Below are 21,779 nucleotides of genomic sequence, written 5' to 3' on the forward strand. Positions count from 1 at the left end.
ATGACGGAGGAGACTGGCAGCGGTGCGGTGATAAGCCAAATCACACGTCATGTTCCGGCACCCGGCGGTATGTCGGCACGGCGACGGAGTCCACGGACTGGGCGGCAACTGGCGACTGCGGCCCTCTCTCCACTCTACTCGACGCGAGCGATTTCTCAACTTTGATCGCACACATCTCACAAAACAACGATAAAGACACGCAGCATGTCCTCGCGCGGGGCACTGCGGCTCATTCTTACACGCGGGCGACCGCCCTCAAGCGCAGGCGCCATCCCCGCACGGCTTCGGCGTCAGCTCAACACGAGCACACCATCGCCACCGGCACGCACGTTGGCCGTGAAGCGCAAGTCGTCGTTCTGGGCGCCGTCGCACTCGACCAACTTTTGGTCGCCCAACCCGGCGCCAGATCCGTCCAAGGGCGACGAGGGCCGTGTACCCGACGTCCCGCCGTCGCCCGACCTCACGGTGTCGGTCGCTGCGCCGCCACTGCCAGCACCTTCCGCCGTCACAGAGGTCGGAGAGGGTGACGAGGAGTGCTCCCCGCACCAGATACGCAAGCAGAGATACCTCGACAGCCTGATGGACAAGGCTGGCGAGCTCAACCTGCATTGTGGGTGCGCTATTTGCGAGCTGACAGCTGACGCCGCCAGGCTCAATTCTCGACTCGAAAGGCAATTGGACGGTAGAAGAAGGCAGCTACAAGAAGACGGACCTGTGTCGCGCTCACGACCTCGACGTGGGTTTGTTGATGAGGGATTTTTTGCTGACGGCCAGCCTCGTGATCTTCGCAAGCTTGACTCGCTCACGCCGTCCGTCACACCCACACTCGTTCCAGTAATTCTCACCCGCCGCACCTGTATTCTCATCTCGATCCTCACCTTCCGCGCACTCATCAAGCCTGACCGCGTTATCATCTTCGAAGCGCCGGGTACGGAGGAGAGTGAGACCACGCGCGATTTTAAGAAGCATCTCCAGAGCAACATCCGTGCCGGCCTCTTTCCCGAGCACGAACGCCATGAAGACTCGGAGCACCACGAGCACCACCTCGAGCTCAACTATGAGCACCGCGCGCTCGAGTCGGTGCTCGTCGCCGCGGCCAACTCGCTCGAGAGCGAGATGGAGTTCGTGCGCGGTCTCGTCAAGGAGCTCCTCAACAACCTCGAACACGACATCAACCGCGAGTATCTCCGTCAGCTGCTGCATTACTCGCGCCGCTTGGCCGGCTTCCAGTCGCGCGCCAGGAATGTCAAGTCGGCCGTCGACGAGCTCCTCGACTCGGACGAGGACATGTCGGCCATGTATCTCACCGACAGGAAGCAGGGCAAGCCGCGTGCACTGCACGACCACGACCAGCTCGAGCTCCTGCTTGAGAGCTTCACCAAGCAGGTCGAGGAAATCGTGTCAGAGGTCGACACGACAGTCGCCAACATGCAGTCGACGCAGGAGATTTCAGAGCTCATGCTCGACTCGTCTCGGAACGCTCTGCTTGCCCTTGATGTCAAGGTGTCGATGGCGACGCTGGGTATCGGCGCCGGCGCGCTCATCGCTGGTATCTTTGGCATGAACGTGAGTGTTGTGTTGAGCGATCACGGCTGACCCAGCAGCTTTCCACCAATCTCGAACAGACCCCGTGGGCATTTGCCGTCGTTGCGACCATGTCCTACCTCTTCGCCTTCCTGATCTACATCTACGGCGTCAAGCTCCTCCGCAAGGTCGGGCACGTCTCGCTCGTCACCAACCCTGTGGCGTCGATGAAAGCCGCCAAGACTCAGTTCCTGAAAGAGCGTGCGGCTGAGCGTGCGGCGCGCGATAAGGAGCTCCAGGAGGCTCGCGACCAAGCAGCGGCGGCGGCTAGCGCAGCGGCTGCCGCATGGGCGCGGGCGCCAAACGCCGACCACGAGCAGCGCTGGCATCTTGTGCGTCGGCACCTCAAGTCGCGCGTCTCGCTCTGGGACCGTCTGTTCCGCCCGCACCTCCTTCGCCGGTCGCTCCTCGGCCTCCGACGACCTCCCGGTGCTCCGCAGGGCAAGCCGGTGATCTGGACCAACGAGCCAGCCACGACGCAGACCCACCGCGTTGCTCCGAAGGTTCGCCCGCTCCCTGGCCACCCGGGTGGCCCACCCCTACCTCGCGAGCGCACCGCTCCACATGTGCCATCATATCCTTACGGGTCGGTGCCGCACGGACGGCGCATCCCGGCGGCTTATGTGCCCGTGATGCCCAACCTGTCATCACCAGCCGAGGCCGAGCACACACCCGTCCCATCAGTCCCTTCAATCTCTACCACACTCGCCAAGGCCCATGCTCAGGCAGCTCGGTCGCCGCGGGTCCCACGCACCCCGCCGCCGCCACTGGCTGACGCCTCGTCGTATAAACGCGACCCGTAAAACTCTAGCCCCACTCTTAGTTAATCACGCATCTCCGCTCAATCGTTGGCATCTTGACCCAATACACACATAGACTTTGTTGCACACTAGTTGTAGCCATGCACCACTTGACGGTATGGTTGTGGAAAGGGGGGGTTGGGCGTGGGATTGCCATCAGTGGGAGGCGGTTGGTTGCCATCAGTGCTAGGTGGCATCACGACCGGCGGCACCAAATGGGTGCATCACAGGCTACAGGCGACTGAAAGGTGAGAGCGAAAACGAAAAATGAGGGGTAGGCGAAGTGGGGGGTGTCACGAGGGGGATCAAGACGGGAAGTCCAGAGGAGTGTACGCGTGTATCACAGGCAGAGACAGGGTGGGCGGCGTGGGAGCGCACACGTGTAGCCTCGTCGGTCGTCCCTTAGACCTCCTGCGACTTGGGGGCCTTCTTGGTGGTCTGATAATGGGGGTTAGCTCGTCATTGGCAATGCGACCGCCGTCACGTGTATGCACAGCGAGTTGCTGTGTGCCAGCATACACGTCACGGCCGATGTCGACTCACCTTCTGGGGAAGGAGCTCGGAGAGGATGTTGGGGAGGACACCGCCCTGCGAGATGACGACGCTGCCGAGGAGCTTGTTGAGCTCCTCGTCGTTGCGGACGGCGAGCTGGAGGTGGCGTGGGACGATACGCGACTTCTTGTTGTCGCGCGCGGCGTTGCCCGCGAGCTCGAGGATCTCAGCGGCGAGGTCTGAGCGTGAGTTAACCGTCCCATCGACGTGGATAACTCACACTCGAGGACAGCGGCGAGGTAGACGGGGGCACCGGAGCCGACACGCTGGGCATAGTTGCCCTTCTTGAGGAGACGGTGGATACGGCCCACGGGGACTGGGGTGGGTCAGTTGCGTCCTTCCGACTCTCGAACAACTCACACTGGAGGCCGGCCTTGGAAGAGCGCGAGGACGACTTGGTCTCGCCGCCAGCCTTGCCGCCAGACTTGCCACCAGAAGACATTGTTGCGTTTGTGTTGTTGGTGGGGGTGGTAGGGTGAAAGTTGTGAGTGAGTGAGAGAGAGTTGGAGGAAGTGGGTGATTTGAAGATTGAGAACAGAGGAAGCAGCCTTATTTATGTTGTTGTTGGGCTGGCGGGTGGACGTCATGCACAAACAAATTAGGTTCCGTGCGGGGTGATTTTGGCCACCCGGCGGCAAGAAAACGTGACTTGCAGCCAATCAGGATCGAGGATACATCAGCATACACGCGTGTCCTTGAAGGTGGTGGTGGGGGTGATGGTGGTGGATCCGGGCCGCGTAGTGATGGCCAGCTCGAGCAGCGACAATCTTTCGATAATGTCACTAGCGTACACGCGTCTTCCCCCATCACCCCCCGTCCACACTATGCATTCAATACTTAAGACCGTCTTGATGAAGCGAAATCCACATCACAACTTTGACTTTGCAACATCTCCCTTACTCTCAACTTGACCACCTCTTGACTAGCGCGACCATGGTGAGTGCCTCGTCGCCCTGTAGCAGCACCCTTCCTCGCCATCACAGCACCCCTCTGTGCCATCAGTACCCCGTCTCTATGTCATCACTCCCACTACCCATGACACCTTCACCGCCGCTGTCGCCATCACTACCTTCCCTCCACCTCATGCCACCACCACCGCCACCATCACTGACGCCCCAGCCCATCGCCGTCCCCGTCGCCAAGCCGTCCACCGCGCCCAACAGCCGCACCGGCGCCAAGGCCCCAGCCAAGGTGAGTTGACTCACCCACCGTCACCTTCCCTCACTGCACCCCACCCTAACAACGCAGGCCGTCAAGACTCCGGCCGCCACTCCCAATGCGAGCGGCAACGGCAAGCCCCAGCGCCGCAAGAAGCGCAAGGAGTCCTACAACAGCTACATCTACAAGGTCCTCAAGCAGGTTCACCCGGACACTGGCATCAGGTGAGTCGAGTGGCGAACGCCAGCCGACTCGCCACTTACCCCACAGCAACAAGGCCATGATGATCATGAACTCGTTCGTCCAGGACCTCTTCGACCGTATCGCCAACGAGGCGTCCAACCTCGCCAAGATCAACAAGAAGGCCACCCTCGCGTCGCGTGAGATCCAGACCGCCGTCCGCCTCATCCTCCCGGGCGAGCTCTCGAAGCACGCCATCTCGGAGGGTACCAAGTCCACCACCGAGCTCCTGTAAGCCAGCGGTTGCGGTCCGAGCGAGGCGGCCAGCTAACACCTTCAGCTCCGCCAAGTAGTTTCTACTCTCCTAGCTGGGTCCCACCCCTTCTCTCCTATTCCTTTCTTCGTTTTTGATAGTATCCTTTACATTCTCGCGATCCCCGAGGTTGAGTACATTGAGTGATGAATCGCTTTCGCGTCGTTGTTTGCTTTGATCGGCGGTGGCAACGCGTCGGGGCGCAGCGACGCGGTGGCTCGTGCGACGGCACAGCTGGAACTGAAACTGGTTAATGCCCCCCCAACCACGACCGTGGCATTGGGCTACCGTGTCCAGATGCGCTAGTTCGCGCCCAACACCAGGGACTTCCATCACCTTGTCCTCACGGGCGGCACCACCAGTCGACCACCGCGCCGCGGCGAACCCCCTCGATACTCCCATCATGAACTGGGTTATACGGGCTGAGTTTGAATAGTACCTGTACACCTGTTTCTACTTTCTACAAGATCCAAACAACAACAAGGAAGGGCCGAGCCTGCCGGCTCAGTTCAGCGTGCCACACTCCTACGACCTGGACCCGAAGAACTTCTTGATGCCGCCAAAGATGAGGATGCTCCTCCCGATGAAACGTCCAAAGATGAGCGGCAGGCCGAACTTGACCCAAGTGAGAGGCTGCAAGAGTCTGGCCTCGGGCACGGTGGTGAGGTCCCTGCTTGTCTGCCCCGCCGGCGGCGCCGAGTCCACGGGCTTGCCGGTAAACGCTTCGAGCGCCTCAAGCATGATGCCGACAGTCTGCTCCGGCTGGCTCAGGAACGGCGAGTGACTCGTTTGCAGCTCCCTGTGCTCGATGCGGCCGCCCATCTCCCGCGCCATGCCGATGCCCATGCGCTGCACGGCCACAGGCAGGCCGCGGTCCTCGATGGTGCCGATGTACCAGACGGGCACGTCCTTCCAGCCGGGGTAGGTGAACTCGCCGCCCTCGAACAGGGCCTTGAGGCTCTGGGGCTGGAGCTCGGAGACCCAGTAGGCGGCCTCGTCGTCGGGCACGTCGTGGTAGAACATCTCGCGCGGGGACATGACAATGTCGGCGAAGCCGGTCTCGCTGTTGACGCGCCACGCGGGTGGCGGGCGGCCGAACAGAGGGTCCATGAAGGAGAGGCCTGGCAGGTTGCAGCCCGAGGCGATGAGGATGATGCCGACGACACGGCCGGTGGCGCCGTCTCGCGGCCCCGTGAAACCCTGGACCGAGCTGTTGCCGACGATGCCGCCGTACGAGTGTGCGACCACAATCACATCATGACCGCGGCTTGTCTCGCCGGCGATTGCCTCGCGAGCGGCATCGAGATCGTCTTTGAAGGTCTTTGCCGGGTCGCCAGTCGTCGAGGGGAGCGTCACGCTAACGCAGCGCAGGTGGTACTTTTCCTCCAGCAGCTTGGTGATCTTGCTGTAGCACGTCGCCTTGTGCCAGGCGCCCGGGACCAAGACGAAGGTAGGTAGGTCTGCCATGGTGGAAGGGTGGAGATTGGTGCTGATGAGTTGGGGGGTGTTAACGTGCAACGGAAGTTGTGGAGACGGAGGGTTGACCTTTGGAGTCACCAGCCAGCCAGCCAAGTAAACCGTTGCCGGTTCCTGTGGAAGCTTGCGATAACTCTCGGCTCGGCCCGGTTCAACCTAACACCAACTGCCCGACCGGCTCGATCACAGTGGAGGCGGCAATGTCATAAACGAGCTGCGCCCCGCCGCTTCCAGGAATTTACCTACAATTTATAAGGAGACATAGCTCAGCTGGGAGAGCGAGCGACTGAAGTTCAGTTATCATATCGCTAGGTCGGGTGTTCGATCCACCCTGGCTCCAAAAGATTGTTTCTTTTGTCATCCCTCCACTTAGTGTTTTACGTAACGGAATATTTCAGCATCTTCAATCTTTGGAGACAGCCGACCTCTTCTGCAGGCCATCTTGCAGCTTCAACATTGAACAACAACCAGCACCATGGCGTCAATATCAGCACCAACATCACTAGCGACCTTCCCCTATGCGCACGCGTCGTCGTCTCGCGTGCCGCACGTTACGCTGAGCCCGGTGCACGGCAGCCGGGGGCGGCAGGCGGTTGCCGCTGTCCACGGGGACGGCGTGTGGACGCACGACGTGAGTTGGGGCGTGCAGCGTGCCCAGCGAGCGATCGGCACTGACTTTCCCAGCTCAAGACGCTCAAGCCAACGACCTCATTCACCGTGCCCCCGTCGACCGTGTTCGCGACGGCGCCGGTGAGCTTCCTCCCGCCGTCGAGCGATGACGATGTGGAGATGGACGGCGGGCGAGTGACCGCCGTTGGCGTGCACTCGGGCGACGGGGTGCGCGGCGAGGGGCAGGGGCTGTGGGTCTGGCGCGGGGACGAGGGGGAGCGCAAGGCCGTCACGCTCGACGCGGCGGTGCACTCGCTCCACCCGACCAACGGAGGGTGGCCGCTGCTCGCTGTCGGCGTCGACGGCGGGCTGTCCCTCGTGTCGCCCGAGCTCAAGGTATCCTCCATCGTCGCGACGAGAAAAGAGGCCAAGCCGGCGCGCACGCTCGCTGCGGCCGTCGTTGGGCGCCGCGTCGCTGTCATTGACGCGCGGGGCCGCGCGCGCGTGTACACCCTCGGCGACGGCGACCGCGCCGAGCTCGCCCTCGACGCAGGCCTCACGCCCGACTCGGTCGGCCTGCTCTCCGCCGACGTGAACGACGACGGTGTCATCACCGCCATCGACACGCGTAACCGCGTGCACTCGCGCCGCGTGACTGACCTCGACGCCGCCCGCGCAGGCGACGGCGTGGCCCTCGCCCATCCGGCCACCCCCGCTGTTGCCCTCTCGCTGCCAGCCCTGGCCGCGACTCCCAGCCGCTCGCTGGCCGTCGTCGCTGTTCCTTCGCCTTCCTCCTCGGTCGCGCTCGTCGCGCCCAGCCCCGAGCTTCCTGCCGTGCTCGCCTCGGCAAGTATCTCAACTGCGTCAAACACGAGCATCACCCACCTCGCTGTCCTTGCCAGGCATAGCGCGACGCACATCGTGCTCGGCGCGGTGCTCACCATCCCCGACGGCGGCAGCAAGACTGCGGGCCGGAGCGTCATCCACCTCGCCGACATTCACCTGCCGCCCAACGGTGTCGGCCTGTCATTGCTGGTCGGCAACGCGGCCAAGGCGGCGTCCGTGTTCAACCTCCCCGGCTCGAGCAGCGTGCCCCAGGGCGCCGAGAAGATGGTCGGCCAGGTGACTGCTGCCCTGGCGGCTGCAGACGTGGAGCGCGCCGAAAAGGCCTTCTCGACGTGGATCGAGAACGAGGACAAGCAGCAAGGGTCCAGGGCCAGGCCGGCCGAGGGTGTCGTCCGCCGCCTCATCAACGCCGTCTTCACCGCCGCCCTCCCGAAGAAGGACAAGGCGGAGAAGGAGAGCACCGACGCGGCTTCTGCCCCCGCCGTGCCTAAGACCAAGCTCAAGGCTGCTGGCCCGTATGCCGGCAAGATCATCTCGACTCTCGTTGACCGCCGGGTCGTCACCGACTCGATGTGGCCCGGCGGCGTGATCCTGGCGGGTCTCGTGCCCGCTGGCGACTGGCACTCAATCAGTGAGCTGGTCAAGCACAGCCCCGCGCTCCCATCGCGCATTCTCGTCTCGCTTCTTGCGTTGTCACTCGAGCCCAGCCCTTCTGTCGGCCTTGCTGCCGTGCTCCAAGACGTGCTTGCTGGCCCCGTGCCCGACCCGTCTTACCGCGCTGCCCTCCGCACCGGGATCGACGGCCAGGGCGCGCTCCGCATCCTCGAGCAACTGGCCAAGTGGGCCGAGCTGCATGCCAACGTCGGCGATGGCCTCTCAGCCTGGCCGCAACACGCGCCTAAGATCAAGCCGACGCTCGCGTCCGTGGTGGCGCACTCCTCGCTCTTGCTTGACGCGCAGCTCCCGACGCTCGTGACCCTCCCCGAGTCAGAGGAGCTGCTCACGCGCCTGAACGAGGCGCTCGCACCGGCACTGGCCGCGCAGCAGAACTACCGCCGCCTCCGTGCGCCCATCGACGCGACACTCGCTGCCAACGCCAAGGCCCAGCGCAAGGCCAAGGAAGAGGCCGCTGCCGCTGCCACTGCGGCACGCAACCAGGGCAGGAAGCCCGCCGGACGCAAGGCTGTCGCCGCGGGCCCCGGCCTCGCCGACGAGGTCGTTGGCAAGTGGAAGGTCGAGGACTTTGTGTTCTAGAGGGGAGGCTGTAGGATTTGGTTCTGGAGGAGCACATCATATGCATTGTTGGTGGCACAGGCTTGTGTGTGTGTGTACGAGGGGCGTCTGTGGCGAGTGGCACCCCAGCTCGCTCACCTCCCTTCCATGCCTCGCTCAACGCTTTGTGCCGGTGCTCATGCATGATGCCCACGAGTTCAGCACGATGCACTCGCGCAGCAGAGTCTGACGCACGCTTACCAAGCCCCCAGCTCCCCTCTCGCACCCTCGCACCACCGCACAGCTCGCACCCAAAGCCACCCTTACCGCAGGGCACCCACCCCCCACCATCGCTATGGCTTAGTGGAAAAGCGCCAGGCTCATACGTAGTGTGCGAACCTGGAGATCCAAGGATCGAGACCTTGTGGCGATAGAAAGCAGGCGCGGGGGATGTCTTCTTTTCTTGCCGCGAGCGGGCGAGCGGGCGAGGTGACTCGCGGTGACAAACACTCAAGCGAGGGTGAGTGCCCGCGGGGCTCGGTGGCCTCCCCGCTGCCGCCGACCAACGTTCCGATCACACCTGCAGCATCTTCCCGACCAGAATAGACGAGTAGACGATGCCATTGTGCTGTGGGGTGCGGTGTGATGCTCGCTGACCCTCATCAACTGAGTCATGCCACCCGAGGTCACGAGGACAATGTCGCCGCGCCCGAGGGTGGTCGTCGCCCGCACCGAGGTGTCGCTGTCGCTTGGCGCGGCGTACCGGTGGGGTCGCTTGGGTGGTGAAGTGGAGGTGACAACCCGAGACTCGCACTTTGCCGAGGCGGCTACGCGGGGTACTCGCGTACGACGCGGGTTATCTGTGGCCGGGGTCGTGGGGTATACTTAAGCCACGTCGTACATGACGTCTTGGGAGACAGTAGCTTCCCCCCCATCTTTACCTGCTACCACCACTTCACTACATCACATCACAATGGTTGTCCTCATCGCCAAGTTCAAGGCCGTCGACCTCGCCGCCGCCGACAAGCTCGAGCAGCGTGAGTGCCGTGGAGGGGAGCGATGGATGCGTCCCGAAGCAAGCAAGCGCAGCCGCCTCCCTGCCTCCCGAAGCCCCCCAATCAGCGCTGACACACACACCGCAGACCTCAAGAACATCCAGAACATCTCGCTCACTGACGCCGAGCCCGGATGCTCCGTCTACCAGGGCCAGCGCAGCGACAAGGACCCCCTCGAGTTCCTCATGTACGAGGAGTACGACGACAAGGCGGCCGTTGATGGTGAGTGTGAACTTGCGGTTGATGGCGCGGCGTCAAGCCGTGTGGTGTGCTCTGGCACGCTGTCGGCGACGAACACCGCTACGGGCAGCATGGTTGGATCGCTGCGTCATCATTCCTCCCCCCTCCCCCTCCCCCTCCCCCTTCCCACCGCTCATGGCCGCTCACACCCACCCCAGCCCACATGGCCTCGGCCCACTTTGGCAAGCTCGCCGCCGACGCGCCCAACCTCATCGCTGGTGGCCCCGCCGGCATCGACATCTCCTTCTGGACCCGCTTCTAAGCGGCTCGGAGCAGGGGGTGAGGGGCGTGAGCCCGGAGCCGTCGTCGCAGTATCGAGAGAGATGTAAGAAGTTTTTAGCAGCCTAGAGAGTGGACGGTGTTGCGAGTGGACGGGTGGTGCACGCCTGTTGACTGGCTAGGCCTGCATGCCACTGCGGGGCCGTTCGCCGCTGCTTTGTCCCTCGCTGACGCCGAGGCCGCCGTCCATGGCCGTGGCCGCACCGGTGACGATGGCCGTTTGATGCCGGCTGACTCGGGTAGTATTGCCCCCCTTTACCCGGCCACCGTTTCGTCCACCTTTGTGCCCTTCGGTGCGCGCGCGTCGCCGCGTTGCTGGTGACACTCGCGCTTGCCCGTGCAGATGGACACGTGCGAGCACAATGTTGGGTATGTGCCAGTGGCCCGTGTACATTGCAAAGAACAAGGAAGGAGTGATGGGCAGAACGCCGTTTCAGCGTGTGTGCATTCTTATGCAGGCCGGCTTTAAAACCATCACCCAAATCTGCATTCCGTATCGTGCCGCCGCCGCCGACGATCGTGGCGTAAGGGATTCCAGTTTGTTGCCCCGCATCCTCGTGTCAGCCCGCCAGCCCAGCCAGAGACCCTTTGGACGTCAGAGTTCCGGGTATAGCCCACTCGCTCGGCATACCACACGCCGGCATTGGGCGCGTTCCGATGCCTGCTGCCTGCCTGGGCTCCCTCGACACGCAGTCGCCGCTCGCTCTTTTGTCGGTCAGCTCCGACCAGCCAGCCTGCCAGCCAGCCAGCAGCCAGTGCCCGCAGTCCCCCCGACGGCGCTCCGCAGTGCAGTGCCACCTAGAAACCTGAACTGGCGAGCTTCGCGCCGTTATCGGCGTACTGTAGTTGGAGTACTGCACCACGAGGCCCAGGACACGTTCGATCGCATCACTACGTGCCTCTCAGTGCCTATTGCCATGACGCTGAGAAGCGATGACTCTGCCCAGTGTTTGTGCATGACGTTCTTTGTTGGGCACGCGCAGGTGGCAAGGGGGCATGAGCGCGCAGGCGTGTGCCCCAGAGTGGACGTGTGTCGGTGTCGGGAAATACGTCTACTGGTCGAAACTCGACAAAACGACCATCAGTTTGCGGCTCTGTCCGGCAATACAAACGCGGAAACAGTCGAGTAGTCCTGGGTTCGACGGGGTTGTCCTGTTGCCTTGTTGTTCTCCCTTGGTCTGATCGAGCGAGTCACAACCCATGCAGTGGGTTTTGGCTGCATGCTCATTGGCGAGCGCGGGGTTGCAGTCGCGGAGAGGTGCATGTCCGATCTGTTCCGCATATGGAAGAGAGAGTGGTGGCAAAACAACGACCCAGGGCAGGCGGGCGGCGTGCGCGGCGTCCACGGCCATGGCATGAGCCAAGGATAGGATACCCCAGAGGGGTCTCCAGTCAACAATGGGCTTATCTTAACCAATTGGATTAGGTCAGAATCGATTGACCAATCAGCAGCCGCGATACTCGATGTGAATACCGGTTATGTCTTTGCGCGCGTCGCTGGTGCGCTCGTCGGCGTGGCGGCAATGGCAGGCACAAACGGGCACAAAGGCAGCGGGACAGCAGGCCAGAATGACAGCATAACCCATGAATTTTGACTGGTCGGAAGCAAGCCCGATTCTGGCCACTGGGCCAACGCAGCAGCAGCAGACGGCGATGCAAGCAGAGCAGCAGCCAGCCAGCAGCCAGCCAGGCAGCCAGCTACTCACTGGTACTAGGCTAGGCTACTACGCCGCCTACGGCTACCACCACCTAACCTAGCCTGTGACCTTGCCCCCCGTGCCCCTCCAACTCCCCCCTCCCACCCATCCCGACCACCCACCACCGTATCGTCCAAAAAAACCTATCCCGCGTCTCACATTTCTTTCCTCCTTCCTCTTACAACCTACACTCAAAGATCCTACTCGAGGGCGATAGCAAGCCCACTACCCCACACAGCGATCAGTAGAACACACCTCTTATAGCTACCGTGTAACGCGGCTCACAGCCGAGCCCCCTATCTCGTTTTCAAGTGGGTAGACGCCCCCCCATCACTGCCCGGGCTCGGGTTCCACGGTGGCCACTCGTACTGACCTCGACCGTCAGAAACCCCTCTTACAACAACCTAGCGATCCCCTCACCGCCAAAGTATGTGTGGTGTCGGGTTCATCTGTCACATCAAGGGACAAGGCGACCACAAGATTGTCAGCGATGCGCGCAACATCCTCGTCAACATGACCCATCGCGGCGCCAGTGAGTACTAGGGCCCGAGTCGGACAGATAGCAGTGTACAGAGTCCCTGACGCGTCGCAGCCGGCGCGGACGCCCGCGATGGTGACGGTGCCGGTGTCATGACCGGTATCCCGCACGCTTTCTTTGTCCGCGAGTGCCCCCACTCGTTTGACGCCCAGCTCCCCGCCGAGGGCACCTACGCGGCCGGAAACGTCTTCCTCTCCAAGACCGACTTTGCCGCCCAGCAGCTCGAGTTTGAGGACATTGCTCGCACGCTCGGCCTCCGTACCCTCGGATGGCGTGTCGTTCCCACCGACAACTCTATCCTCGGCCCCGCCGCCAAGTCCAAGGAGCCCCTTATCGCTCAGCCCTTCGTCGTCCTCGAGAGCCACTATGGCCAGGGCCAGCAGTCCGCCGACGGCACTTTTGACGAGCGCTTCTTCCTCCGCCAGCTCTACGTGCTCCGCAAGCAGGCTACCCACAAGATGTGAGTGGTGATGGGGTTTCCGAGTGGCGCCGACGACGTACGCCACCCAGTGATGGTGGCGTCGACAGGGCGCAGGCGAGATAACCAGCCAGCTGACATTTTTTGATAGTGGCCTCAAGAGCGGTTTCTACATCTGCTCGCTCACGCCGAGCAACATTGTGTACAAGGGCCAGCTGTCGCCCGTCCAGGTCTACAACTACTACCATGACCTCAACCACGCGCTGTACGCGTCGCACTTTGCGCTCGTCCACTCGCGTTTCTCCACAAACACGTTCCCCTCTTGGGACCGTGCCCAGCCCATGCGCTGGGCCGCCCACAACGGTGAGATCAACACCGTCCGTGGCAACAAGAACTGGATGCGCGCTCGTGAGGGTCACCTCAAGTCCGAGCACTTTGGCGATGAGCTCGAGCTTCTTTACCCCATTGTCGAGACCGGCGGTTCCGACTCGGCTGCCTTCGACAACGTCCTTGAGCTTCTTGTCGTCAACGGCGTCCTTACCCTTCCCGAGGCCGTCATGATGATGGTTCCCGAGGCTTGGCAGAACAACGACCTTATGGAGCCCGAGAAGAAGGCATTCTACGCCTGGGCCGGCTCCCTTATGGAGCCCTGGGACGGCCCCGCTCTCTTCACCTTCTCGGACGGCCGCTACTGCGGTGCCAACCTTGACCGTAACGGTCTCCGTCCTTGTCGTTTCGTCGTCACTTCCGACGACATCATGGTCTGTGCCTCCGAGGTCGGTACCATTGCCATCGACCCCGAGCGTATCATTCAGAAGGGCCGCCTCAAGCCTGGACGTATGCTCCTCGTTGACACCAAGGAGGGTCGTATCGTCGACGACCGTGAGCTCAAGCTCACCACCGCCAAGCGCCAGCCGTTCGCCTCGTGGGTCGAGTCGCAGGTCATGCGCCTCCCCGACGTCGTTCGCCGCGTCGCCCGCCACCAGGACATTGAGGTCGAGCTCGACTCGACCCCTCTGGCTACCGACCCCAAGCTCCAGGCCTTTGGCTTCACGCTTGAGCAGCTCTCGATGCTCATGCTCCCCATGGTCCAGGAGGGCCACGAGGCTCTCGGCTCGATGGGTAACGACGCCGCGCTCGCCTGCGTCTCCAGCACCCCCCGTACCGTGTACGACTACTTCCGCCAGCTCTTCGCTCAGGTCACCAACCCTCCTATTGACCCCATTCGCGAGGCGATTGTCATGTCGCTCGAGACGCTTGTCGGCCCCGAGGGCAACCTCCTCGAGATCCGCACCAACCAGCTCCACCGTCTGCACCTCAAGTCGCCCATCCTCTCCATCCAGGAGATGAACGCTATCAAGCACTTCCAGGTCTCGCACTCTGACTGGGAGACCAGGATCATCGACATCACCTTCGACAAGGGAGAGGGACTCCCCGGCTACCGCGCCGCCCTCGAGCGTGTCCGCCAGGAGGCCCTCGCGGCCGTCAACGAGGGCTTCAAGATCATTGTCCTCTCGGACCGCAAAACCAGCGCCGACCGCGTTGCGCTCTCCGCGCTCCTTGCCACCGGTGGTGTCAACAGCTACCTCGTCTCCAAGAAGAAGCGTTCCGACGTCGCGATCATGGTCGAGACTGCCGAGGCTCGCGAGGTCCACCACATGTGTGTCCTTACCGGCTACGGTGCCGACGCCATCTGCCCATGGCTCCTCATGGAGATGATCTACAAGATTGAGCGCGAGGGCATGGCCAAGGACGGCCAGACCGCTGAAGAGCTCATTGAGAACTACAAGAAGGCCAACGACGAGGGTATCCTCAAGGTCCTCTCCAAGATGGGTGTCTCCACCCTCGCCTCGTACAAGGGTGCCCAGCTCTTCGAGGCCCTCGGTATCCACGAGGAGGTCATCAACGAGTGCTTCGTCGGCACTGCCTCGCGTGTCCAGGGTGCCACCTTCGAGCTCCTCGCCATGGACGCGTTCGAGTTCCACGAGCGCGCTTGGCCCTCGCGCGCTACCATCCGCACCCCTGGCCTTCCCGAGGCTGGCGAGTACCACTACCGCCAGGGTTCCGACATGCGCATCAACGACCCCTCGTCGATTGCCTCGCTCCAGGACGCGGTCCGCACCAAGAACCAGTCGGCCTACGATGCCTACTCGAAGAACTCTCGCGAGTCGACCAAGCGTGCCACCCTCCGTGGTCTCCTTGAGTTTGACTTTGAGAACGCTACCCCGGTCCCCATTGACCAGGTCGAGCCTTGGAACGAGATTGTTCGCCGCTGTGTCACCGGTGCCATGTCGTACGGTTCCATTTCGATGGAGGCCCACACGACCCTCGCTGTCGCCATGAACCGTCTTGGCGGCAAGTCCAACACTGGTGAGGGTGGTGAGGACGCTGAGCGTTCCATCCCCATCCCCGGCCCCGGGGCTGAGGGCGCCTACACCCACTCGATGGAGCTCCAGCCTGCCTGGGACTCGCGTCGCTCGGCCATCAAGCAGGTCGCCTCGGGTCGTTTCGGTGTCACCTCCAACTACCTCGCCGACTCGGACGAGCTCCAGATCAAGATGGCCCAGGGTGCCAAACCCGGTGAGGGTGGTGAGCTTCCCGGCCACAAGGTCTCTGCCTCGATCGGTCGCACCCGTCACTCGACCCCCGGTGTCACCCTCGTGTCGCCTCCTCCTCACCACGACATTTACTCGATTGAGGACTTGAAGCAGCTCATCTACGACCTCAAGTCGGCCAACCCCCGCGCACGTGTCTCGGTCAAGCTTGTCTCCGAGGTTGGTGTCGGCGTCGTTGCCTCGGGTGTCGCCAAGGCCAAGGCCGACCACATCACCATCTCGGGTCACGACGGTGGTACCGGTGCCGCCAAGTGGACTTCGATCAAGTATGCTGGTCTCCCTTGGGAGCTCGGTGTCGCCGAGACCCACCAGACGCTTGTCCAGAACGACCTCCGTGGCCGTGTCACTGTCCAGACCGACGGCCAGATCCGTACTGGTCGCGACATTGCCATCGCCACTCTCCTCGGTGCCGAGGAGTGGGGCTTTGCCACCACCCCTCTTATCGCCATGGGCTGTATCATGATGAAGGCCTGCCACAAGAACACCTGCCCCGTCGGTATCGCCACCCAGGACCCTCTCCTCCGTGCCAAGTTCGCTGGCCAGCCCGAGCAGGTCATCAACTTCTTCTACTACATCATCGAGGAGCTGCGTGGCATCATGGCCAAGCTCGGTATCCGCACCATCAACGAGATGGTTGGTCGCGCCGAGCTCCTCAAGGTCGACGAGAAGCTCCGCTCCCCCAAGACGGCTCACCTCGACCTCTCGCTCATCACCGCGCCTGCTAAGCGTGAGGGTGTTGCTACCCACCGTGTCCGCCCTCAGGACCACAAGCTCTACGTCCGTCTTGACAACAAGTTCATCGACGAGGCTGAGCCTGCCCTCACCAAGGGTCTCCCCGTCGAGATTGACTGCGACGTCGTCAACACCGACCGTGCTCTCGGCACTACGCTCTCGTACCGCGTGTCCAAGCAGTACGGTGAGGCTGGTCTTCCCCGCGACTCTATTCGCATCAACATGAAGGGCTCGGCTGGTCAGTCGCTCGGTGCCTTCCTTGCTCCTGGTATCACCATTGAGCTTGAGGGTGACGCCAACGACTACGTCGGCAAGGGTCTCTCGGGTGGCCGCCTCATTGTCTACCCTCCCAAGAAGGCTCCCTTCAAGGCCGAGGAGAACATCATCATCGGCAACGTCTGCTTCTTCGGTGCCACCTCGGGCCAGGCCTTCATCCGCGGTATTGCCGCTGAGCGTTTCGCCGTCCGTAACTCGGGCGCCACGCTCGTTGTCGAGGGCACTGGTGACCACGGTTGCGAGTACATGACCGGTGGCCGCGTCGTCGTCCTCGGTCTCACCGGCCGCAACTTCGCTGCCGGTATGTCGGGTGGTATCGCCTACGTCCTCGACATGGCCCACTCGTTTGCTCCCAAGGTCAACATGGGCACCATCGAGCTTGGCAAGGTCGTCGACCCCAAGGAGATTGCCGAGCTCCGCTCGCTCATCGAGGAGCACCGCCACTACACTGGCTCCGAGGTCGCCGACAAGGTCCTCCGCAACTTCCATCACTTCCTCCCCATGTTCGTCCGCGTCATGCCTCTCGACTACAAGCGCGTGCTCGAGGAGCAGGCCGTCGCTGCTGCCGAGGAGAAGAAGAAGCAGAGCGTCATCGACCTCATCCCCTCGCAGACTGCTTCGCAGGTCGACCTTGTCGCCACTGGCTTCGACCCCGTCCTCCCTGCGGTCAACGGTCTCACCATCTCGACTCCCCGCCCTGCGTCTACTCCCGCCCCTGGCTCGCCCAAGCACGAGCCCGCCCTCCTTGACATGGAGGACGCCATGGTCGACGAGGAGCAGGCCAAGGCGAAGTCGGTCAAGTTTGACAAGACTCGTGGCTTCATGAAGTACAAGCGTCTCAATGAGGCCTACCGCCCGCCCCGCAAGCGTGTCAAGGACTGGAAGGAGATCTCGAACCGTCTCTCGCGCGTCGAGCTCAAGCAGCAGACTGCCCGCTGCATGGACTGCGGTGTGCCCTTCTGCCAGAGCGACACTGGTTGCCCGATCGCCAACGTCATCCCCAAGTTCAACTCGCTTGTCTACTCTGGCAAGTGGAAGGACGCCTGGTACCGCCTGCGTCTCACCAACCCCTTCCCCGAGTTCACCGGCCGTGTCTGCCCTGCTCCTTGCGAGTCAGCCTGTGTTCTTGGCATCAACGAGCAGCCTGTCGGCATCAAGAGTGTCGAGGCGGCCATCGTCGACCGCGCTTGGGAGGAGGGCTGGATCGTTCCCGAGATCCCTCAGGTCCGGACCGGCAAGCGCGTTGCCATTATCGGTTCGGGCCCTGCCGGTCTCTCGGCTGCCGACCAGCTCAACCGCGCGGGGCACACCGTCACGGTCTACGAGCGTGCCGACCGCCCCGGTGGTCTCCTCGAGTACGGTATCCCCAACATGAAGCTCGACAAGGCCATTGTCAAGCGCCGTATCGACCTCATGATCGCTGAGGGCGTCAAGGTTATCTGCAACGCCGAGGTCGGTGTTACCCACGACGCCGCCCAGATCAGGGAGGACAACGACGCCCTGATCATCGCCACTGGCGCCACCTGGCCCCGCGACCTCAAGATTGCCGGCCGCGAGGCTGACGGTGTCCACTTTGCCATGGACTACCTCAAGCCCAACACCAAGTCGCTCCTCGACTCCAACTTTGGTGACGGCAAGTACATCAACGCCGAGGGCAAGGACGTCATTGTCATTGGTGGTGGTGACACTGGTAACGACTGTATCGGTTCCGCCATGCGCCAGGGTGCCAAGTCGGTCGTCAACTTCGAGCTCCTGCCCGAGCCTCCTATCCAGCGTGCCGCCAACAACCCCTGGCCCCAGTTCGCCCGTGTCAAGAAGGCCGACTATGGACACCAGGAGGTCACTGCCTACACCCAGAAGGACCCTCGCGAGTACTGCATCTCGACCAAGCGCTTCGTTGTCGAGAACGGCAAGCTCAAGGGTCTCGACTCGATCCGCGTCGAGTGGACCAACGTCAACGGCCAGTGGAAGATGGAGGAGGTCAAGGGCTCGGAGAAGTTCTACCCCGCCGAGCTCGTCTTCCTCTCGCTTGGCTTCCTTGGCCCTTCGCTCTCGGACGGCATCAAGGCGCTCGGCGTCGAGCAGGACCCGCGCACCAACATCAAGACGACTGGCTACACCACCAACGTCCCCGGCATCTTCGCTGCCGGTGACTGTCGTCGTGGCCAGTCGCTCGTCGTCTGGGGTATCCGTGAGGGCCGCCAGGCCGCCGAGGAGGTCGACCGCTACCTCATGGGCGACACCCGTCTCGCCCACCAGGGTGGTATCCCCGCTCGTTCGTGGATCCCTCCCCACATCTCGACCAACGGCCACGCCGCGTCGGTCCTCAGCGCTACTACCAGCGAGGCCGGCAGCGTTGGCGTCGACTCGGAGGTTGCGGTCCCGGTTGCTGTGGCTGCGTAAGCACGCTCGCTGCTGCCTGCCACCGCCGCAACACCCTAGCACGGGTATGCGCACTCGCGCGCATGCCCCCTTTTTAAGATTAAAATCATTGGGCGAAACGATAGACTGATCAGGAGGGGACGGATGGACGGAAACAACCGCGCTTGCCCCGCGCTATCTTAGAACCCTTGGAGGCTCATCGTGCTCCGAGGCAGACTTGTCGTTGTACTCAAAGTATGCAGATTCGTTGTTTGGGAAATGGTGCAGCAGCTTGGGTTACAATTGTACATGAGGGTGCGTAGCACGGCTGGGGCTCGAGCTCGCTCATATCCGGCGGTACACGCACGACTCGAGACGTGACAGGTAGTCGATGTATTGTTCTGGATCAATGTCAGCGCACTGACGGCAACGGCCGTGCCACTTACGCAGGTGTCCTAACGACAAGGAATCTCCGCCGTGATCGGTGAGCAGAGTCGATGCAACAAAGCGAATCATGCTGATGGCTGGGCATGTATTGACCGCTGTGCGTGTCAGTGGCGTGGCAGTGCCAACCACACTCACCGACCAGCTCCAGAGGCAACGCCTGGAGCACGCTCAACAATGTGCCAACGATCAGATCGCGGCTTGCCAGAAACGCGCGCTCGTTTTCGTGCAACTTGTGCACGGCGAGGATGTCGCTGCGGGGGACGACGGCGTTGGGAGGTGGCGCGGCGCTCCAGCGCAGGTCGACCAGTTCGCGGCGGTACTGGACAGCAACTAGGCGGATTGCCTGCTGCGTCACCCAGATATTGCTCTGCTGAACCACGATACCCTGTTTGCTGGTGGCTACGGGCGTGTCGGGGCTGAGGGGGTGAGCGCGGCCCTGCAGCCCAAGCGCCACTTACGTCCTAACCGCCGCGGCGTCGGGCTTGAGGGCGAGGAAGGCGGGCACGTCGACCAGCAGGTCGTCGAGCTCCTCGATGATCTCGTCCAGCTCGACGATACGCTGGAGGATGGTCCCAGGCTCGGGCGGGATAGCCTGGTCGCGTTCTCTCCGGCTGTAGATCTTGCCCGCCACACGCCACTGCGCGGCGGAGTAGAAGAAGCCCCACAGCGGGGAGGGTGAGCGCGCCTCGGCTTTGTCGTCGGCGCTGAGCGGCACCTCGAGCCCCGCGGTGGCGAGCTCTAGCGCCTCGTCATCAAGCGTCGAGGGCAGCGCTACGCCCGCGCAGGTCTCCTCGTTGAGCACCGGCCGCGCGCCCTCGCACGTCGCGCCGGCCCGGTCGGCACAGTACACGAGCCACCAGATACGGCGGGACATCTCGCGCTCGAGCGGCGGCAGCGCGGCATATGTCTGGCAGCTTGTCAGCGTGTTGTGGCACTGGCGCGCGCCCACGCACGCTCTCCCGGTCCAGGTTGCGCTGCACGGCCAGGAAGATCATCGAGCCGATGAGCTCGCGGCACAGCGCCGTGTGGCCGTTACCTTGGGCGACGTTTCTGGGGTCAGTGGGTGGCTGGTCGGGGATGGCTGGCTCACGCCGCGCTGCAGCCGTGTCAGCGAGGTCTCCAGCTGGCAAACATACCAAGCAATAATGTATACTGTGGCAGCATCAGCATCAGCGCTGCCTCGCCGCCCGCCACTCGCCACTCACACCGGTCGACAGAGTACTCGTCATACTCGCGTTTCAAAAACCCCATCATATGCTCGAACGAAACCATGACGAGGCGCTTCGCCTCGTCGGCGCTCACAGGCAAAAGCCGCGCAGGCAGCATGAGCGCGTTCGTGGCCATGCCGTACACGAGCGCGACCCACTCGTCCTGCCCTGCCTGCTGCTCGCGGCGCCGCGCAAAGTCGCGCTCAAAGCTCGGCCGGTGCGGGTACGGCGCCAGCCAGAACTTGTACTCGAAGTAGAGCTGCACCAGGCGGGTGAGGAGCGCGTGCGGGAGGGGCGCGAAGGGGTCGATGCGGGTCGGTGATACGGCGCCGGTGGCGGCGGCGGCGGGCACGCCGTTGGACACTGGGAGTACTGCCACCGCCTGCTGCTGCTGATCTAACGCCCCCGGGATCTTGTTCTTGTATCTGGTGTCACCTTGTCAGCGCGCCGGCAGCCCGCCATCCACACCCACCCAGGCGCCGGTCCAGGCCGCTGGCGCACATGCTTGAACGTGCCTCGTGGTCAGTGCTTCCTTTACCGCTCGCCGCGACGCACAGTCGACTTCCGCGCGCGCACACGGCTCGCACACCATGCTCCCGGGTATGCGCCCGCAGGCGATCCTGGCGCGTCAGTCAGTGATAGTGGTGGCGGATTGGCAGCCACAGCCGCGGCTCGTACCTTCTCCCGCGGCACGCTTCAGCGCCGTCAGCCAGCATCCCCCTACGCCCTATCCTTCACGCACCGTCACACGCGGCTGTACGTCAGCTTGCCTTGCCCTCTGAAACAACCTACTCGTCGTCTTGGATTGCCGCATGCGCATTATGGTCAGAGGTGGAAGTCAAGACAAGAAAGACGCGGGGTATGATCGGCGCATCTGCCACTACCCCCTTCACTGGGGCATCTGCGGCCTAGTCGGTCGTACACGACCCGCCGGGTTCTTCGCTGCATACTCTAGACCAACGTGGGCATGTGCACAAAGCCGCTCCGGAGTTACGTCCCAGCGTGTGGGGCGTGTGGGGCATGTGGATCGAGTAGTAGCTCCACTCGCGGGGCAGTTATCCCGCGTCGACAACATGCGACGTGTGGAACATCTTCGGACAATTTGCATACTGCCACTGTAGACAGGACCACTTGCCTTTCAGGCACACCGTACCGCGTTGTATCTGATTAGGACGCGACTGGA

General features: G+C 62.8%; 7 protein-coding genes and 2 non-coding genes across 10 annotated transcripts; 6 read left to right on the forward strand and 3 right to left on the reverse strand.

The window, feature by feature from the left end:
* The first annotated feature begins 153 nt into the window (after positions 1-153).
* Positions 154-2,501, forward strand: mrs2 (Mitochondrial inner membrane magnesium transporter mrs2). Its single transcript, XM_062767178.1, has 4 exons — positions 154-610; positions 651-736; positions 775-1,566; positions 1,605-2,501. Exons 1-4 carry the CDS (start codon positions 205-207, stop codon positions 2,385-2,387), a joined length of 2,067 nt encoding a protein of 688 aa, XP_062623162.1. The 5' UTR covers positions 154-204; the 3' UTR covers positions 2,388-2,501.
* An 89-nt stretch (positions 2,502-2,590) lies between these two features.
* HTA1_0 (Histone H2A) lies at positions 2,591-3,445 on the reverse strand. The gene is made up of 4 exons (XM_062767179.1): positions 3,297-3,445; positions 3,157-3,252; positions 2,928-3,115; positions 2,591-2,822 (listed from the first exon to the last, which is right to left on the reverse strand). Exons 1-4 carry the CDS (start codon positions 3,376-3,378, stop codon positions 2,787-2,789), a joined length of 402 nt encoding a protein of 133 aa, XP_062623163.1. The 5' UTR covers positions 3,379-3,445; the 3' UTR covers positions 2,591-2,786.
* Positions 3,446-3,816: 371 nt separating this feature from the next.
* Positions 3,817-8,960, forward strand: HTB1_0. 2 transcript variants are annotated; one of them, XM_062767180.1, is made up of 9 exons: positions 3,817-3,872; positions 4,056-4,127; positions 4,185-4,318; positions 4,365-4,565; positions 5,076-5,508; positions 5,536-5,823; positions 6,017-6,037; positions 6,512-6,694; positions 6,748-8,960. In XM_062767180.1, the coding sequence occupies exons 1-8, from the start codon at positions 3,870-3,872 to the stop codon at positions 6,521-6,523; spliced, it is 1,164 nt and encodes a 387-aa protein (XP_062623164.1). In that variant the 5' UTR covers positions 3,817-3,869; the 3' UTR covers positions 6,524-6,694; positions 6,748-8,960. The 2 variants fall into 2 exon arrangements, with proteins under 2 accessions (XP_062623164.1, XP_062623166.1); XM_062767181.1 differs by lacking the exons at positions 3,817-3,872; positions 4,056-4,127; positions 4,185-4,318; ... (2 more) ...; positions 5,536-5,823; positions 6,017-6,037 and having other exon boundaries at positions 6,514-6,694.
* MES7 (Methylesterase 7) lies at positions 5,113-6,054 on the reverse strand (the record flags this gene model as incomplete). The annotated part of the gene is made up of 1 exon (XM_062767182.1): positions 5,113-6,054. The coding sequence occupies one exon, from the start codon at positions 6,052-6,054 to the stop codon at positions 5,113-5,115; it is 942 nt and encodes a 313-aa protein (XP_062623165.1).
* Positions 6,319-6,403, forward strand: LOC62_01G000724. The gene is given in 2 exon segments: positions 6,319-6,355; positions 6,368-6,403. It is a non-coding gene; the product is annotated as a tRNA-Phe (tRNA).
* Positions 8,961-9,079: 119 nt separating the features above from the next.
* Positions 9,080-9,163, forward strand: LOC62_01G000725. The gene is given in 2 exon segments: positions 9,080-9,115; positions 9,128-9,163. It is a non-coding gene; the product is annotated as a tRNA-Met (tRNA).
* Positions 9,164-9,655: 492 nt separating this feature from the next.
* LOC62_01G000726 (uncharacterized protein) lies at positions 9,656-10,603 on the forward strand. Its single transcript, XM_062767183.1, has 3 exons — positions 9,656-9,767; positions 9,873-10,007; positions 10,184-10,603. Exons 1-3 carry the CDS (start codon positions 9,704-9,706, stop codon positions 10,285-10,287), a joined length of 303 nt encoding a protein of 100 aa, XP_062623167.1. The 5' UTR covers positions 9,656-9,703; the 3' UTR covers positions 10,288-10,603.
* A 1,534-nt stretch (positions 10,604-12,137) lies between these two features.
* On the forward strand, positions 12,138-19,221 carry glt1 (Putative glutamate synthase [NADPH]). The gene is made up of 4 exons (XM_062767184.1): positions 12,138-12,312; positions 12,387-12,533; positions 12,594-12,999; positions 13,109-19,221. The coding sequence occupies exons 2-4, from the start codon at positions 12,431-12,433 to the stop codon at positions 18,981-18,983; spliced, it is 6,384 nt and encodes a 2,127-aa protein (XP_062623168.1). The 5' UTR covers positions 12,138-12,312; positions 12,387-12,430; the 3' UTR covers positions 18,984-19,221.
* Positions 19,222-19,236: 15 nt separating this feature from the next.
* Positions 19,237-21,416, reverse strand: LOC62_01G000728 (uncharacterized protein; the record flags this gene model as incomplete). The annotated part of the gene is made up of 11 exons (XM_062767185.1): positions 19,237-19,342; positions 19,388-19,483; positions 19,524-19,804; positions 19,847-20,295; positions 20,342-20,438; positions 20,479-20,484; positions 20,525-20,540; positions 20,594-20,959; positions 21,184-21,216; positions 21,339-21,350; positions 21,389-21,416. The coding sequence occupies 11 exons, from the start codon at positions 21,414-21,416 to the stop codon at positions 19,287-19,289; spliced, it is 1,440 nt and encodes a 479-aa protein (XP_062623169.1). The 3' UTR covers positions 19,237-19,286.
* Between the last annotated feature and the right edge of the window lie 363 nt (positions 21,417-21,779).

Source organism: Vanrija pseudolonga, chromosome 1, assembly GCF_020906515.1.
Source record: "Vanrija pseudolonga chromosome 1, complete sequence".
In the NCBI taxonomy this organism is placed as follows: Eukaryota; Fungi; Basidiomycota; class Tremellomycetes; order Trichosporonales; family Trichosporonaceae; genus Vanrija; species Vanrija pseudolonga.

What these genes read in the sequence shown, in the direction of transcription:
- mrs2 (XM_062767178.1), top strand. Translation starts at nt 205, where the DNA reads ATGTCCTCGCGCGGGGCACTGCGGCTCATTCTTACACGCGGGCGACCG. An exon ending in TGGCGAGCTCAACCTGCATT is followed by an intron (nt 611 to 650) that starts GTGGGTGCGCTA and finishes TGACGCCGCCAG; the next exon opens with GCTCAATTCTCGACTCGAAA. An exon ending in CTGGTATCTTTGGCATGAAC is followed by an intron (nt 1,567 to 1,604) that starts GTGAGTGTTGTG and finishes CTGACCCAGCAG; the next exon opens with CTTTCCACCAATCTCGAACA.
- HTA1_0 (XM_062767179.1), bottom strand. Translation starts at nt 3,378, where the DNA reads ATGTCTTCTGGTGGCAAGTCTGGCGGCAAGGCTGGCGGCGAGACCAAG. An exon ending in TTCCAAGGCCGGCCTCCAGT is followed by an intron (nt 3,253 to 3,296) that starts GTGAGTTGTTCG and finishes GACCCACCCCAG; the next exon opens with TCCCCGTGGGCCGTATCCAC. An exon ending in CCGAGCTCCTTCCCCAGAAG is followed by an intron (nt 2,823 to 2,927) that starts GTGAGTCGACAT and finishes CCCCATTATCAG; the next exon opens with ACCACCAAGAAGGCCCCCAA.
- HTB1_0 (XM_062767181.1), top strand. Translation starts at nt 6,539, where the DNA reads ATGGCGTCAATATCAGCACCAACATCACTAGCGACCTTCCCCTATGCG. An exon ending in ACGGCGTGTGGACGCACGAC is followed by an intron (nt 6,695 to 6,747) that starts GTGAGTTGGGGC and finishes TGACTTTCCCAG; the next exon opens with CTCAAGACGCTCAAGCCAAC.
- LOC62_01G000726 (XM_062767183.1), top strand. Translation starts at nt 9,704, where the DNA reads ATGGTTGTCCTCATCGCCAAGTTCAAGGCCGTCGACCTCGCCGCCGCC. An exon ending in CGCCGACAAGCTCGAGCAGC is followed by an intron (nt 9,768 to 9,872) that starts GTGAGTGCCGTG and finishes CACACACCGCAG; the next exon opens with ACCTCAAGAACATCCAGAAC. An exon ending in CGACAAGGCGGCCGTTGATG is followed by an intron (nt 10,008 to 10,183) that starts GTGAGTGTGAAC and finishes CACCCACCCCAG; the next exon opens with CCCACATGGCCTCGGCCCAC.
- glt1 (XM_062767184.1), top strand. Translation starts at nt 12,431, where the DNA reads ATGTGTGGTGTCGGGTTCATCTGTCACATCAAGGGACAAGGCGACCAC. An exon ending in CATGACCCATCGCGGCGCCA is followed by an intron (nt 12,534 to 12,593) that starts GTGAGTACTAGG and finishes GACGCGTCGCAG; the next exon opens with CCGGCGCGGACGCCCGCGAT. An exon ending in AAGCAGGCTACCCACAAGAT is followed by an intron (nt 13,000 to 13,108) that starts GTGAGTGGTGAT and finishes ATTTTTTGATAG; the next exon opens with TGGCCTCAAGAGCGGTTTCT.